This window comes from Cyprinus carpio, chromosome B17 (genome assembly GCF_018340385.1).
Source record: "Cyprinus carpio isolate SPL01 chromosome B17, ASM1834038v1, whole genome shotgun sequence".
Lineage (NCBI taxonomy): Eukaryota > Metazoa > Chordata > Actinopteri > Cypriniformes > Cyprinidae > Cyprinus > Cyprinus carpio.
In genome coordinates this window covers 15,419,816-15,435,893 of record NC_056613.1, presented here as the reverse complement: position 1 = coordinate 15,435,893, position 16,078 = coordinate 15,419,816, and the positions used below count along the sequence as shown (strand labels likewise).

At 38.8% G+C, this 16,078-nt stretch overlaps 1 protein-coding gene across 1 annotated transcript in view; it reads left to right on the top strand.

Moving 5' to 3' along the window:
* The first annotated feature begins 1,234 nt into the window (after positions 1 to 1,234).
* The window catches only part of esrrga (estrogen-related receptor gamma a), a 74,613-nt gene continuing 59,769 nt past the window's right edge, over positions 1,235 to 16,078 (top strand). Inside the window, 2 exon segments of the mRNA XM_042742464.1 lie at positions 1,235 to 1,601; positions 10,091 to 10,222. Coding sequence (XP_042598398.1) covers positions 1,546 to 1,601; positions 10,091 to 10,222 — 188 coding nt within the window. The 5' untranslated portion in view covers positions 1,235 to 1,545.

Here is a 16,078-nt window from a genome sequence, read left to right as displayed (position 1 = left end):
ATTTTAAATGTTTTCTTAAATGTGGTTTTATTAAGTAATGACAGAGATCAAACTTATATATTTTTAATTAATTAATTAATTATATTTTTGTGGTAGAAGTAGTAGTACGAGTAGTGCTATTGTTATGTAAAGTAAAAAAAAAAAAAAATAAAAGTTTGACTGCGTTGTAATTTTTATAAGGACTGTTGAAAAAAAAATGGTTATATGACTTCATGTTTATTAACATTATTAAAGCAATTAAGTAAAAATCAAAGTAACCTAGGTTCGTATATGAGATTCAGTGAACAGGTTTAGTTCAGTTTCAGAGACCCAAGACGTCTGCCTTCAAAATCCCTGCAAGTTTGGAATATGAAAGACGGTCAGATGCAATTTCCGTGGCGGCGTGGTGCGGCAAGCACAATGGTTTGTAGGCCGGTGCGGCTCCTGAATTTTCTTATCAGTGGGGAATTGCGGTGTGCTGAGATGCCAGCAATATCTTCCCTGCTGCTGCTGGAAATGCAGCGAGCCTGTGACACGTGCGTCAAAATACACACGTACTTGCGAATGGTGCGCGCCGGCAGCCTGGATGCCCCGCAAATGTGGCTCAATCATTCTAGAACAAAGGGGTGCCTTTGATCTTTCCTCAGCCTTGTCTCGCTGTATCTGTCAGTGATGTGGTCACGGTAGCGTGTGTCCACTCCCTCACTTCCACATTTGCTGTGATGGGCTGCTGTTATGATGTTGCGGTGGATTGCAACAGTTTTTCAGCTCTGTATCACCACTATTTCCACTCACTTAAAGTGCACGACAACATTCGCAAGCCCGAAAAACTAAATTTTTTCATTGCAAAACGAACGGTATTTTTAAATTTGTTTAAAACACATTTTTTTTCAATGTTCCCCGTGCAGGTGGACAAAGGAAATTAATGAGCATGCAAACAGAGGCGGATGCAAAGCGAACAGCAAGCGGCTTCATTCACAATGTTTTGTATCAACAAAGTGAGCGGTTTTATCTGCGCACTTGACAGCGAGAGCCGATAAGCATTGCTGAGGGAGAGACGCTTCTTTAAACCCTCTCTCACCCCCACTTTCCCTCTCATTACACCACTCCCCCTCCCTCCTTCTCTCCCTCTCTCTCTCTCTCTCTCTCACTCGCTCGCTCTTTGTCTTTCCCCTCCCCTCTCTCCCCGCTCCGTCTCTCTGTGGGCGCAGACACTGCCCTGTCTAACTCCAATTGGCTGGGAAGCCACCAATCTGGCATCCGGGAGGGCCGGGGGGACTGCATATGCAAAGCCCTGCTTCATATTAATGAGCAGCAATCGTGGCTTTAAGTCCTTGATTAGAAGAGTGCAAGAGCTTTTGGTCCCAACTGGCTGTGCCTATAGGCTGTCACCGGGAGAACGGTCCTGTTAATTGCACTGCTCAGTCACGGAAGGGAGAGAGAGGAGGAGGAGGTACAGAAAGAGAGAGAGAGGAGCGGAAACAGAGAAGCCAGAGAGAAAGAGAGAGAGAGAGAAAACTTTAATTTATAGAAGAGGTTTGCTCAAATGATGATCGCAGAGCGCACATGGATTCGGTAGAACTTTCGCTCCCTGAGTGTTTTTCCCTGCACTCCGAACAACAGTAGGTACATTTTCATTTCTTCTACTTCTACTTGTGTGTCCGGCTAGACTGTTTGTTTTGTCCATGTAGTTCCTGTCCTGGTTTGTTTGTGTGTTTATGTGTGCATGTGGTCACCGTGGTCCTCCTTGTCAAGGTTGTTTTCGCTGTCAGGTAGCGTCTGGAGCCGAGTGTGCGTGCGGACGTACGTCGTGCCGGTAGCTGATGGCTTATCCACAATTACAGCAATGGACAGGACAGAGTGTGTTTTGTGTAAATCATTAGAAGTGCATGGCAGAAAACAACATGAGAGAGAGAGAGAGTGCCGAGGTAGGAGGGAAAGACGAAAGCCATGGGATAGACAGGAGAAAACGGTCTTAGGTGGCTTGAATCGCAGACCGGTCGCACAGCATGTGGCCCGCTAAATGTATTAAAGACGGTGTGCTGGCTCAGAGAGAGAGAGAGAGAGAGGGAGGGAGGGATTGAGTGCGCGGGGCACGAGCGGACCGTCCAGGAGCCGGCAGAGAGAACAGCTCCTTAGCTTCATATTTATCTCTGTCCTGCTCACTTCTGTCAGTGCAAAGTGAGGAAACATGAATACGCTGATTTAGATGTCAGGTTCTGTACCGGCAGACTTTTATTCTGTTTAAATACCTGCTATTTTGTTTAATTATAAAATCATGTGCGATAACAGCTAAAAATGAAATATTGTAGGTGAGAAATATTATTAAAATAACATAATTTGTGTGAAACAGTGGTTCTTGAAAAATGTATTTTATAAAACAAATTAAAAACCAATTAAGTCCTGTAAGTCATGTCTATTTGTAAAACAGTATGCATTATGTAATAAGTTGCTTTTTGAATCTGTCAAAATAGTGATGTAGCAGAACAAGTGCACATACAAGTTTGATTAAAGAAACAACCCAACTATTAACCTCTGCTCTCTGCTGCATATGAATACTGATAAGAAAAACAGGCTGTGAACTGACAACACCTACAGTACAGAAAAAAGCAAAAGAAAAAAAAAAGACACAGGGAAGGGTCAGAAAGATCACAAACAGGTAACCATCCTGGTCTCCTAAACCTTTAGCCACCGTCCTGCAAAATACAACACACAAGCAGCTCAACTTCAGCCTGACAGCCATTTAAAAACACACCTGAAGAATCCATGCTAACCTAGTTGTGAAAGTGAAATTATTTAGTTATGGAGATTTAAAATATTGTATTCTGATGGAATGACAGCAGTGGCGTGGATGTGTTGGCACACACCCTGCACAGGATCATTAGACTGACTGGATTATTCAGACTCATGAAAAAAAAATTAGAGATAAGAGTGTCGGTTCCTCACAGCCTTTTAGCCATGTGGCGCTCGCTCGCTGTTTGATCTTTATTTTAACACAAATTGACTACTGAGATTCTAATTAGTATATTAATGATGGTAATAACAACAAGTGCTGGTTTAGCTATTATCATAATTAGAGACTCTCACCGTCTGCATGTACATTTACATCTGCACGCTCATTTTAATATTTACATTCACGGTTGGAGGACGCGCTGTCTGTATGTCTTTTTGGATTATTTTAATTATGATGGGAACCTGTATAAATGATTTTATTATTATTATTATTAGTAGTAGTAGTAGTATCCTTATTATCTAGATTTTAGCTATCAAGTTATTTAGGATATCTAAATGTATTTTGTTTGTTTTATAAAAAAAAAAAGATTTAAAAGCAGCTTATTTAAAAAAACAAATATAAGCAGATTTTTAAATGAATTTTAAATTCGTTTTATACATTATACATATTTATTATTTTTGAAATGACATTTTTTTTACATATGTGGTGTACAACTTTGATTGTTCAGCGTGTTTTCAGTTTTGTTTAACGAATGAATGAGGACATTTTAAAATACTTCCATATTTACGTGAAGAAATTCATGCAGCTTCTGAAAAGATTGTCTTAAAATTACATGCATGTTTTTTTTTTACAGATTTAAATTTTTCCTCAAAACCTTCTGTGAATTTCTAGAATGTATGTGTATAATAAAAAAGAAAAAATTTTTAAGCAAAAGGGAGAGGAAGAAAATTACATCAAAGCTTAATGCATGACATTTTTTAATTTGACCAGAAGCAAGCAGTCAGCTTTTTAAAGGCAATGGAGTGTGAATGTCCACTGGAAGCGCGGGTGTCATGTGTGTAAAATCACTGCTGGACTCTGCACTGAGCTGAATAGTTCAGCGCAGAATCGTGCAGAAGGTGCCTGAGCATTCACTCATGCATGTTCAACCTTTTGTCGCTTTTGCAGATGATTTTAAAACACCCAAACCCCCCTGTAGACCTTGAAGAAAACTTGATTTTGCGTTTTCTCTACACCCGTTCGTACTCCCTTCTCTCTCTCTCTCTTTTGCGAGAGGCGAATGAAACCCCAGAGGCTGGGATCAGCAGGAATAAAGAGAGATTGTGTAAATTAAATTCCATTTAATCTCCTTATAAAATCATTTACTTAATTCATCTGTCAAATGATGTCAATATGCACAGCGCAGATTTATTTATTCTACCATGTGTGCAGTGTGTGTGTGTGTGTGAGGAGGCCTTTGTTGCCGTTCAGTCTTGATTTGGCTCCATCCCATTCCCCTGTGTGAGAGGTGTCGTGGCTCGTCCTGCATGTCTTTCTCTTTCCGTGGCCCCTTGTCGATTACTGTCTGGACACTCTTTGTCTTTACGCTGTCCTGCTTATTGGAGACAGAGCATTGCCACTTCCCCTTATTTGAAGGGGTCTGAGGCATTCCAAGGGTAATTAACTCCAGTTAAAAGAGAGCCCCCTCCCTCCCAGCCCCTCCAGCGGCCTGTCATTCAGGAGAAAAGAGAGGCCAGAGGGGGGGCCGTAAGAAAAAAAAGGGAAGCTATATTTTTGCTCTTTTGTTAAAAAGCGCAATAAGTGGCCCGTTGGATGGACGCACACACTCGTGTGAAACAGTCGCACGCAGGTGCCGCGCACATGAAAACACACGGCCGGCCGTGAGCGTGAGAGCCTGATGATGCAGTTGTCAATTTGTGTGATTTATGCATCAATCCATCAGGATTTTCTGAACGCACTGCGGCGATTTTTACGAGAAGTTGAATAAGGGTTTTAACAGGGACCATGCCAGCTGAGACTCGCTCGATTGCGTAAAAACAAAAAAAATGACCCATCGGCATTAGCGATTACACTAAAATGTGCTTTATTGTCTGCCATTTTTAGACCTTGTTTTCCTGTTTGCTTCTGTCTTTATTTTGCGGATGATTCGGCCTGCTAGAGAGAGGCAGAGCAGGCGCGGGCCGGCTGAGAGCCTGTAGGATACAGTTACAGCAGGTCAATAGGGAGTGTGGTCACTCCAGAAGCAGGAGGGTCCACGAGGGCTAGATAAGGGTGTAAAAATAGTGCTTTTAGCCACGGCTCCCAGCAGACTCACCGTTTGTCTCTCGGCATGCGGATATAGCTTTTCTGAATCTGTTTTCCCTTCCTGTTTAGTTATTTCTCAACAGAAGATGCATTACAACAAATTAATGTGTCTTTTGTGTGCTGGTTTTGTACTTTAAAAATATATTAATGTAAAATAGTTTTAGAAGTAGATTAGCACTGTGAAGTAAATAATTAGAATATAAGATGAAAATCAGGATGGCATTTTTTTTGACACAAGAACATTTATAAGTGTGTGAAAGTACAGGATGTTAGAGCTTTAAGGTGGTAAAGTTTCTCCAGTTCTACTGGTGTGAATCCGTACTGATTTTTGAATCTCTTTTAGCTTCATTGATCTTCAATGAAATTGTGAAATTGTGGTGGTCTCGTAATAGAGAAAGGAAATGAATCGCCCAGCTGGGTGACGGATGACAGTGAAATATTTCTCTGTGCTTTCTCCTGTCATACATCACGTGTGTGCGTGTGTGTGTGTGTGTGTGTGTGGAGATCAGTATGATGCTTACCATGTAAGGCCCAACTCCTTGCCGTCAGCTGTGGAACGTTTCTGGAGGCTGTTCTGGACTCTTTGAACCGTTGAATTTCTGTACTGTTCGGATACTTGAATAATTTTATATTTCTATTGTTTTACATCAAATTAAACGAAGTCAGAATATTTCAACAAAGTGAGTTATTTCAAAACATTTAGATGAAAATCTATTTTATTGTTAATGCACTTCGCCCGATTGTTTGTAAAACACCTTTGAGCTTCTATAGGGTCGCAAACATATGTATTAATATCTATCCGCACACCTTCAGGCCAGTTTTTTTCCCTCAAATAAACCAGAATAATGAAATCCTTGGAGAAACGTGCTGCATTTAAATTCAAATGCTGCTAAATCAAGCCTGTGCATGTCATTTTCTTTATCAGTTTTTTTTGGTTTATTTTGTTGTTTTTTTTTTAATGTGTTTTTTTAAAATGTTTTTAAGTGTGTCCGTGTGGAAGCTTTTGGGAAAAGAAGAAGTTATTGTTTCTTTTTCATCTAGAATGCGAAATTTCTTGACTTTGCGTTAATTCAAACGAGTGTTATTTCTGCCCTGCTGTAGATTATCAAAGCGATCCTGATGGGAGGCTTTTCACTAAATCTGCTTATGAGCGGTAATTTTTCCAAGACAGGGTACGGATGTACCTGACTGCAGCCTATAGCACTGTTCGAACTCGAGGTTGCGTCACATTTATCTACAGATAGCAAAATGAATTTTTTGGCGTGCTTTGCGGGATGTAAGAGTAGATCTGTGCATATCTGTGTGATGTGTCAGACGGGTGTATTTGCACTTTATAGCTCCGCTCTCATCTGCTCCCAGCCCCTGTTGCGCGGGCGAACGGCTGCATTCCCGTAGAGATCCGCGTGCTTCCAGGCTGGAGCGCCCGCACGCACTCCGTCATATTAAAGCTGACAGTCCATCTGCCGCGTGGCCGGCCACGCTGCCCCTGCGTGCGAGGCCTGCGCTTAATTCCACCTGTCCTGTTCTTCAGCCTTCAACCCCCAAAGGTTAAATCACGTGCTCGTCAACGTACAATAACAAGAAACCCTGCTGACACGGTTTAAAGCCGCCACCGGTGGTGTCTGTGACATGATAGCACTAACAGCTAAAGCTATTATTAAGGAGTTAGATGTAAGTCTATTTTTGTGTTTTGTGTTTATAAGCGTCTCTGCATGTGTAAATGTTTAAGGTGTGTATGTTTATCGTGTATGAATGTTTTAGCTGGTTGGAGGACTGGGTAATTAGCAGGGTATGAGTAACCAGTCGTGTGAGCTGTCAGGAAGGAGTGAGAGAAAGAGAGACAGAGAGATATAGGCATGGCATTTACCGTGCATGGGGCGGCCTTTCCTGCATAAGGAAGAATGGCACCTGTCTAATCAATCAGACCCCCACTATTCACAGATGGAATAGCAACACATGAGTGATTCGCAGAGCATGGCCGCAACACACACACACACTTGGCTTAATTCAGCTCATTGTCCTGCGTGTTAATCCTTGTCCGCATGGATGCAGTACTTAGGCGTTTTGACAGTAGCGTGAAATGGGCTCAGGTAGATCCCTATAGATTCATTCTCTCCTCTAGAAGCGCCTGTTTCTCCCACTGATCTGAAGTGACACTTCATTTTAGCTGTTACTCTTGTTTTCATTGTTTGACCATCCTTTTATTTCTAAAGGCCTTTTAGTTTTTATTGTTTTAATAATAATGATGATAATAATAATATATTTAATGAATGAGAATAATGGTTATTATTATTATTATTTTTATTTGAGTAATAAAAACGAAAAGGCAATTTTAATATATTAATTAAATTAAATCATAGTAATTCAGTGTTAGAATAATATTTATCTGTTTTCATTGTGGCTTTATGGGGATGATCAGACTTTGTCATTTAGGCACCACCACATGGTTTTGTTGTGAATTATTAATTTTTTTTTGTGTGTGTATGTATATATTATTTTTTTATATTATTATTATTATTTTATATATATAAAGAAATGAGGAAAATATGAGGAAATGAGGAATATATATATATATATTTTTTTTTTTTTATTTCCTCATTTTTTTTTTGTATTTTATTGTTTTTTTTATATTTTTTTTTTTTTTTTTTTTTTTTTTTTTTTATTTTGTTATGTAGTACTATTTTGAAATAAAGAAGTGAGTAAATGATTAATGTGATGTGCTGTAAAAATGTACAAATTAAAGGAAACATTTTGACTGTGCTCAACAATCCAGCAATCCTGCCCTAATTAATTTCCCTATATTTGCATAAACTATTTTACTGTACATACTCAGGCCACGATTACCATGTTATTTGCATAGCTCTGTCACAAATTCTGTTCTGAAATATCAGCCGTACTTTAGCATTCCAGATGAAATAGATCTTTTGTTTTCTGTAAGTGTGTAGTGAATGACTGAGATAAATGTGTGTTTGTATATGTCCGTGTGCATGTGCATGTCTTACTGTGCATGTTTTTTTATGTGTTGTGTTGTTTACTTTGATTTAAACATTTAAGATGATCTTAAATAAAGAGATTTTATATGCTTGAAATGCATATAAATATGCTTAGAAAATGTATTTACTGCTGTGTTAATGTACTTGTTTACATGCAAACCTTCCTTTCTGATTTCTTTTCCAGATGTTTAATATTGTGCCACTAAAGTCAAAGAGTTTATTGGCTTTTGATGTAATTTTCATCCTCGTTTGCTACTAATGATGCGTCCTGTTATATACAGCATGGCCTGTCTACACATCTGAAAGGAATGAAACAAAAAAAGAAATATTGCACACTGCTTTAGAAAGCATCCCAGTAGTTAATGACAGATATTTAATGCCGCTAGCACTGGGAGTGCAGTAGTGTGTTTGTGTGTAAAGTCACGTTAAAGAGAGTTGAGAGAAACAGGAGTGTATCAGGCCGTGTGCCGTGTGTGATGCTGGAGCTTATCGATTCCGCTGCTCACTCGCCCAGAACTAAAGCCAACACATTACGTGTGTGTGTGTGTGCTGCTTTTTTCCACTAAGCTCTGACTGGCTCACCAGCCTTACACACACACGCACAGCACATGCTGTTCTGCCCACTGTTTGTGAGGTAAACACACACTTCAGAATTAACTCTCAAATTAGCAATGATTGCGACAAAATGATTTGACAATATCTAATGTTATTCAAAACACACTAATGCTCCCTGAATTTTTATATGGATTTTATGTCCCCGAATTTGAGAAATTGTAAAATATAGTAAAACTACAATGCAAAATAAAATATTTACATTTTCTAAAATTTGAAACTTTACACTTTAAGCTGAAAGCACAAGATTATTTAGAATAAAAAAAGGACATTCAGCGAGAAATGCCTAAACTTGATCGCAGACAGATAGAAGAGGTGGATCGTCAGAAACGAAAACAAGAGCCTAAGAAAGAGAAAGACGGGAAGACAGATCTTCATGGCTGCGTTCTCTCAGACAGCCGCTGAATCACAGCATTAGTTGAGTGATTAGTTTCATCAGTCCGAGTGTGGGGACAGTTGGGGGTTGTGCGGCTCTAATGACATTGAACGTGTTTGCTGAGTTGGAACGGAGAAGGAGAATTAGGGGCCTCCTCTGTTAATTAGAGAGTGTGGCAGACTCACACACTCAGCCGCACTGCCTGTGGCTCGTACCACTTCACTTCCTTTGCTCTCCAGTGCTTTACTTGAATCGGACAAAATCCACAGTTTGGAATCTTCAACAATGAGCATTTCATCTTTGACGGAGAGCTCTTTGTTTAAGCCGAGAACTTTAAGTGTGTGTTAAAGTGCGCAGGTGTTTTTCTTAGGTGCTTTTTGTGGCCTCAATTAATTTCCATAAGTTTGTATAAAGATTTTGCTGTACTAACACACAGCCGAGAGTTATTTACATCCAGTACGTCTGCAACAGACACTCCTGAATCAGTCTTTTGTTTTCTTCTGAGGTGTCTTTGAATGTTTTCTATGTATTTTTTTATGTGATTACCTGCAGCTGAGAGTTTGTTAAAAGCAAGATTTGATTAATAAGGACATCTATCTTTGTCCTTGAAATGCCCGATGATTAGCAAATAAACTGGCATACGCCAAAACATCCCTTATTCGTTTATATGATCATTTCTCAACCAGTTCTGATTCAGAGGGTCCTGTAAAGCCACAGGATTTCCTGCCCTTATGTGTACAGGGTCTACGGGCATGTGTTGATCTCCCCGATTCTTTCTTGTATCTGCCGACACCTCAGACTTGTTAAATCTGTGGCCGGTAGAATGATGAGTCTGGCTGGTTTCAGTTAACGCCTGGCATGAACAAAACAGCCCGTCTTTCCCCTATTCCGATCCTCAGCGGAGACGCACAGTTACAGCCGATCCACTGAAGAATGCCGGTCAGGAAAGAAGGAATATTTTCTGTCACAGAGTGCCGATCTGCGTCACTGTCTGTCAGCAGTTAATGGCTCAATGGTTCTTTATCAGAATTCCTCAGTCCATCTCACTGACCCTCGTTTTTATTCCTGTTCTTGCTCTCCCTTTTGTTGTAGAATGAATTTATCAAAGGCCCAAGTTAATAGCGAAGATAAGTACGCCAAATGCGGCGCTTGGAGAAGAACACAACAGCAATACGACATCGAGGCCAGTCACATGCGTGATGCACATGCTCTATATAACCAAAGGTAAGGAAAGGACCAAAAATAGTGTCATCAAAAGCCAAAATCAGTTCTGGTGATTATTATTTTATTTGTTTGTATGTATCTTTGTTTGTTTGTGTTTTGCCTGCCCAGCTATTTTTTACCCATGCTTGCTTCATTCAAGTCAGTGTCTTAGTCTAGTTCATCCAGTGTTTGTGCGTGTCGTCAACTCGCAGGACGTAATTTCTGCATGTTGTACCCATTGTGTGCTGTAAACCTGGTCCTAGGCTGTTCCCTGGGCTTATAAATGTGATAGATAGATAGATAGATAGATAGATAGATAGATAGATAGATAGATAGATAGATAGATAGATATGAGTATAGATGTGGATAGATATGAATAGAGATGTGGATAGATATGAATAGAGATGTGGATAGATATGAGTATAGATGTGGATAGGGAAAGTTTATGTTGAGTTTATGGGTATAGGTTAGAGAGGTTGCCGGTTGTCGCCCCCTCCAGATGCAGAGGAATGTGTTAAATGCTTCAAGGATTCCGATTAGCATATAAATTTAGATGTATGAAGATCATTGCTCCGATCACGAGTCAGTGAGTTTTATCTAGATTTAGTGGGGGCTGATTTGCGTATAAAATACAGCCAGATGTGACCAGTTAAGAGACCTCACCAGGCCCTTCTATCTCTCTCTCCCTCTCTCTCTTTCTCTCTCAGACCATCTTCTGTAAAATGTCTTTGTTTGACTGTTGTAATTTCAGGTCATTTATGGTTATTACTTTAGAGGTTACGGAAGGGTCAGAGAGAAAAGTGCCTTCACCTCTTTGATTTATTTTCAAATGGTACATTTTATTTTCTTGGATATATTAATTTTCAGTAACATTTGTATTTTATATTTATTTATGTATTTAATGTTGCTATTTTTTGGGGGGGTGGGGGGAGGGAGTGCAAGAAAATATGGAATGTACGTTAACACTAAACGTGAATTATTTCTGATGTGTTTAAAGGTACTTCATTAGAAATAGTATGAAAAGCATTGTATAAATGGTTTCATGTTGCTTTGAACACTCAACTTCCTTGTTTTTGGAGTTTAGTTAGGTGTGAGTCCAAGGGCAGGATTTTTTGGAGATTTACTTAAACTTTTTAAAAGAAGGTGAATGTGCTTTGATGGGGGCCCTCAAATGTATTACATGGATTGGATTTGGGACAGGTTAGTCTGGGTCAAACCAATTAGGCTCCATTCGCATGCAGGAAGTCTTTTACACTCTAAGCCAATCAGGATCACGTTACTGGCGTAGTCGGAGCTTGTGGCTCTCGATAGATAGGCACTGCCAGGCAATACAGTGTCACGCCATGGGCCTGAAACAAAGCATGCTGGGAGCTGGAGGACATGGTTCTCACCCTGAACATCCACATTGGTCGCAGAACAGTTTGAATTCTTGTGTGCTGCTAGATGTGCATCAGTGGTGTAAATTCAGGGTTGAAACTAATGCTAACAGGCATGTCAAACACATTCACACACACCAAACAGAGCAGGATGTTTTACTAGCAGCTGTATCAAAAGATTTGAGGTTAGTCACACATACATATACATACACGCACATGTATGCTTGCGAACGCACAATCTTACAAGCACTGTTTACAGTTCAATCAGTTGTGCCAGCATAAGATTCACACAGATTTGTGGGAAAATCATGTATTAATAGACTAGTGCAGGGGATCTTTGGGAACCAGGAGAACTTTGAACGCTCATGGAAGTCTGCTCGGATAAATAAATCCCTTTACTGAAACAGGCGAACACCCAGCTTCAACACTTCCTTGCACACATGCACACACCTTCCTCTGATAAATCTCATTTCAGAGCGGGCGAGTGAGAGAGACAGAAGCCTGGTCCTGGGGTCAGGGGAAAAACCTCTCCATCTGCTGGTGAGCTGTTACCAGATGCAAACCATTTCCCAGATAACTAGAATCAACTGATTTAGCTCCTTGGCCTCTAGAGGCACTGTTTTATTTATATGATCAAATACTCGGAAAATGATTAATTTGTCGAGGGAGCGGCTTCTTACTGTAAATTTTAGCGGGTTGTGTAATAAACTAGATTGCTTTAAACGCAGATGGGAAATGACGGGCCACATCTTACAAGCACTGTTTACAGTTCAATCAGTTGTGCCAGCATAAGATTCATACAGATTTGTGGGAAAAACATGTATTAATACAGTAGTGCAGGGGATCTTTGTGAACCAGGAGAACTTTGAATGTTCGTGGACGTCTGCTCAGATAAATAAATCCCTTTACTGAACCAGGCGAACACCCACCTTCAACACTTCCTCGCACACATGCACACACCTTCCTCTGATAAGTCTCATTTCAGAGCGGAGTGAGAGAGACAGAAGCCTGGTCCTGGGGTCAGGGGAAAAACCTCTCCATCTGCTGGTGAGCTGTTACCAGATGCAAGCCATTTCCCAGATAACTAGAATCAACTGATTTAGCTCCTTGGCCTCTAGAGGCACTGTTTTATTTATATGATCAAATACTCTGAAAATTATTAATTTGTCGAGGGAGCGGCTTCTTACTGTAAATTTAGCGGGTTGTGTAATAAACTAGATTGCTTTAAACGCAGATGGGAAATGAAGGGCTTTTGGGTGCAGTGCGGGGTGGAGATTGGATTGAATCGCAGGTTTATAACTGGAAGGATTATTAGACTGAGGTGTTTTATATTGTGTTAAAACTTAAAATCTTTCAGGAGTCTCAGGGCCGAATGTGATGGGCTGGGGCTACTTGTTATAAGTAGATGGATGTTGTTATTAATGAAATTATGTTTCACAAATGGATAAAAGTCATATAAACTGAAAAAAAAAAAAAAAAAGTATCGTAAACATCTTTTTTTATCTCAAGCATTTTCTAATAGTATTATCTTTGAATTTGATTAACAACAAAATATTAATATCAGTAAATAATGTTTTTATGGTTTTAATTTTTGTTTCAGATTTAGTTTTAGTTATTTATAATATTCCTGATTGATATTCCTGATGATACATTATATTATTTATGATATTCTTGAATTTATTTATTTTTTTAAATGTTCATGTTAGCAGTACTTAATCTAAATATAATGCATTTATCATTGCTCCTATTTTATTTTAATTTTTTATTAATTCATATCTATTAATATATGTTTTAATATATTATGTATATTACATATATTTTATATGTATTATTTTAGGGCTTATTATATATATTATTATATTTGGTGTGTGTGTTTATATATAGTAAAATATTAAATATATAGTAAATTACTATTGTCTGATCATATATATCATTATATATCTATAATGAAAGAAACAACATAGCTGTTGTAGTTCTGTCATTGAAGGTAGAATGATGTTACCGTCTTTGCCATCAAAGATGCTGAAAAATTATTTGACTATTTTGCCTTTTCTTTCACCTTAATGAAAGTGTGCCTGCGGACATGGATGGTGTTTCGTTCGGGGCTGGGGACGGGCTTCGTGCAGAGAGAGAGAGAGAAAGAGAGAGAGTGGCAGAACGGGTATTACAGAGGTAAACCCGATTATGGGTGGAATGTGAATTAGATTTTGTAACAGATGGTGGTGTTGAAAATTTAAGATGCTTTGCGGCAGGGGAAGGCGACAGCAGCTCGGCGCGTCTCCATGTGAGCGGGGGTGATAGACAGCTATAACTCAGGACAATCCTGCCTTGACAGCCAATTTCAAGAATCTGATCTGGTTAAAGACATGGCTTTCACCGGTTCACTCACCAAAAAACAACCACCATTTCTCTCTCTCCCTCCCTCCCTCTTTTTCCCGCTCTCAGCACCTCTTTTACACGCTTGTCATATTTTCTGGAATAAAATCCTCTTTAACCATCTGTTTAATAGAATGTGTTTTTAATCTCCATTTTTTAATTCCAGTTATTTTATATTATATTTACGTGCAATTTCATTTCTTTGAGACTGCGGCTCATCCTCGCTTATCTGCTCTCATGTCCTGTTGGGGTTGAATAGATGGGTGCTGCGCTCCAACAGCGGTAAAGCAGTGATTTTAGGCATATTGCTTATTGAAAAATGCCAAAGCTTGTTTGCTCTGCCCTGTTCTTTAGGGCCTGTCACTGCCGAAGAAGCAGACGTTCACTCCTACCCACAATAACGTCAGATAATGAAATAATGATCACGTCAAACTTCACAAATCCCTGTTTTTGTTTTTAAACTCTAGTTTGACCTCTTACATTGACAGCGATTCGGCTAGACTGTCAGTTTTTGCTGAATTTCATACATTTATATCTTATTTATTTTTTACATTTATATTGTACATTTATATGTAAGTGTATTTGTGTGTAAGTGTGTGTGTGTGTGTGTGTGTGTGTGTGTGTGTGTGTGTGTGTGTGTGTGTGTGTGTGTATACTTGTTTATGTTATATTGACCAAATGTCCCCACAAAGATAGTAAAACCTGCAATATTTGACATTGTTGGGACCGACCTGTGGTAAATAATTTAAAATAGTAAATTATGTTTATCTGAAAGTGTAACAATGCAAACAGGTTTTCTGTAAGAGGTAGGTTTAGGGGATAAAAAATATTGTTTGGTCAGTATAAAAGTAATAGAAGTCTATGGAAAGTCCCAACAATTCATAGAAACAAACGTGTGTGCATGTGTGTGTGTGTGTGTGTGTGTTGTTTGTGCTGTTGAGAGGGACATCTTACCTGATAAAGCAGAACACTTATCTGTCCACACAGGAAAATGACCTAAATCATCAAGATTTTCATCTACGAGTTTGCCAGGGTCTGTCACACACACTCGCGCACACACACACACGACTCTAATCGGGTTTCGACATCTTAACCCTGTACTGTTGTCAGAGAACAAGAGAGAACCGCATATATGTATATATATATATATATATATATATATATATATATATATATATATATATATATATATATATATATATATATAGTGATATATATATATATATAGCCAACAAATTATTTAAACTTAAACATATAATTTTGCAGGGACTTTTTTTTTTTATATATAAACCAGATCTAAATATACATTCTTATCTCTCTGCATTTACAATATTGTATTAGGAGCTTTGCTAAGGGCTGCTGGTTGTCCTGTAGTATTTATTACACAGCAGAGCGTTAGCTCCTCATCTCCACTGGCCTGCTGCTGGCATTTTTACGGCAGCTCGCTCCATTGTACAAATGTGTTTTTGCCATTATCACATTGATTGTATGTAATCAGAGGTGTTATTTTGCAGGCGTCCATCGACAATGAAGTGAATTACTACTTTCCAACCCAGTAATGTTATAACAATTGATCTGCCCATACAGCCGGAAAAGGCAACCTGTTTGGCATGTCTGTATTTCTCATGCGGGAACAAGTGTAATCAGTATCCCGTCAGTACAAAGGCAGTTCAGTTCCTGTTTAATAAGGTTTAATTGAATATCTTACCGCATTCTATAGGGCAAATGCACCTTTAACTCACTCTAAGAGTGAAAGAAATGTTTAGGAATGCATTTTAAAATATATTGTATAAGTAGTTATTTTGGGGTACAAAAACAGAAAAAAAAAATTCTAATTATTATTTTCAGTATATATAATCAGCATGACATGTTGAATTTAAATATTTTTAATACATTGCAGAATTTTTATTTGGAGAAAGATTTACAAATGTAGTCCCAGACTTTTTTTTTTTTTGATCCCACTGTATATGTGACCCAGGACCACAAAACCAGTCATAAGAGTCAATTTTTTGAAATTGAGATTTATACATCATCTGAAAGCTGAATAAATAAGTTTTCCATTGATGTATGGTTTGTTAGGATAGGACAATATTTGGCTGAGATACAACTATTTGAAAGATTGGAA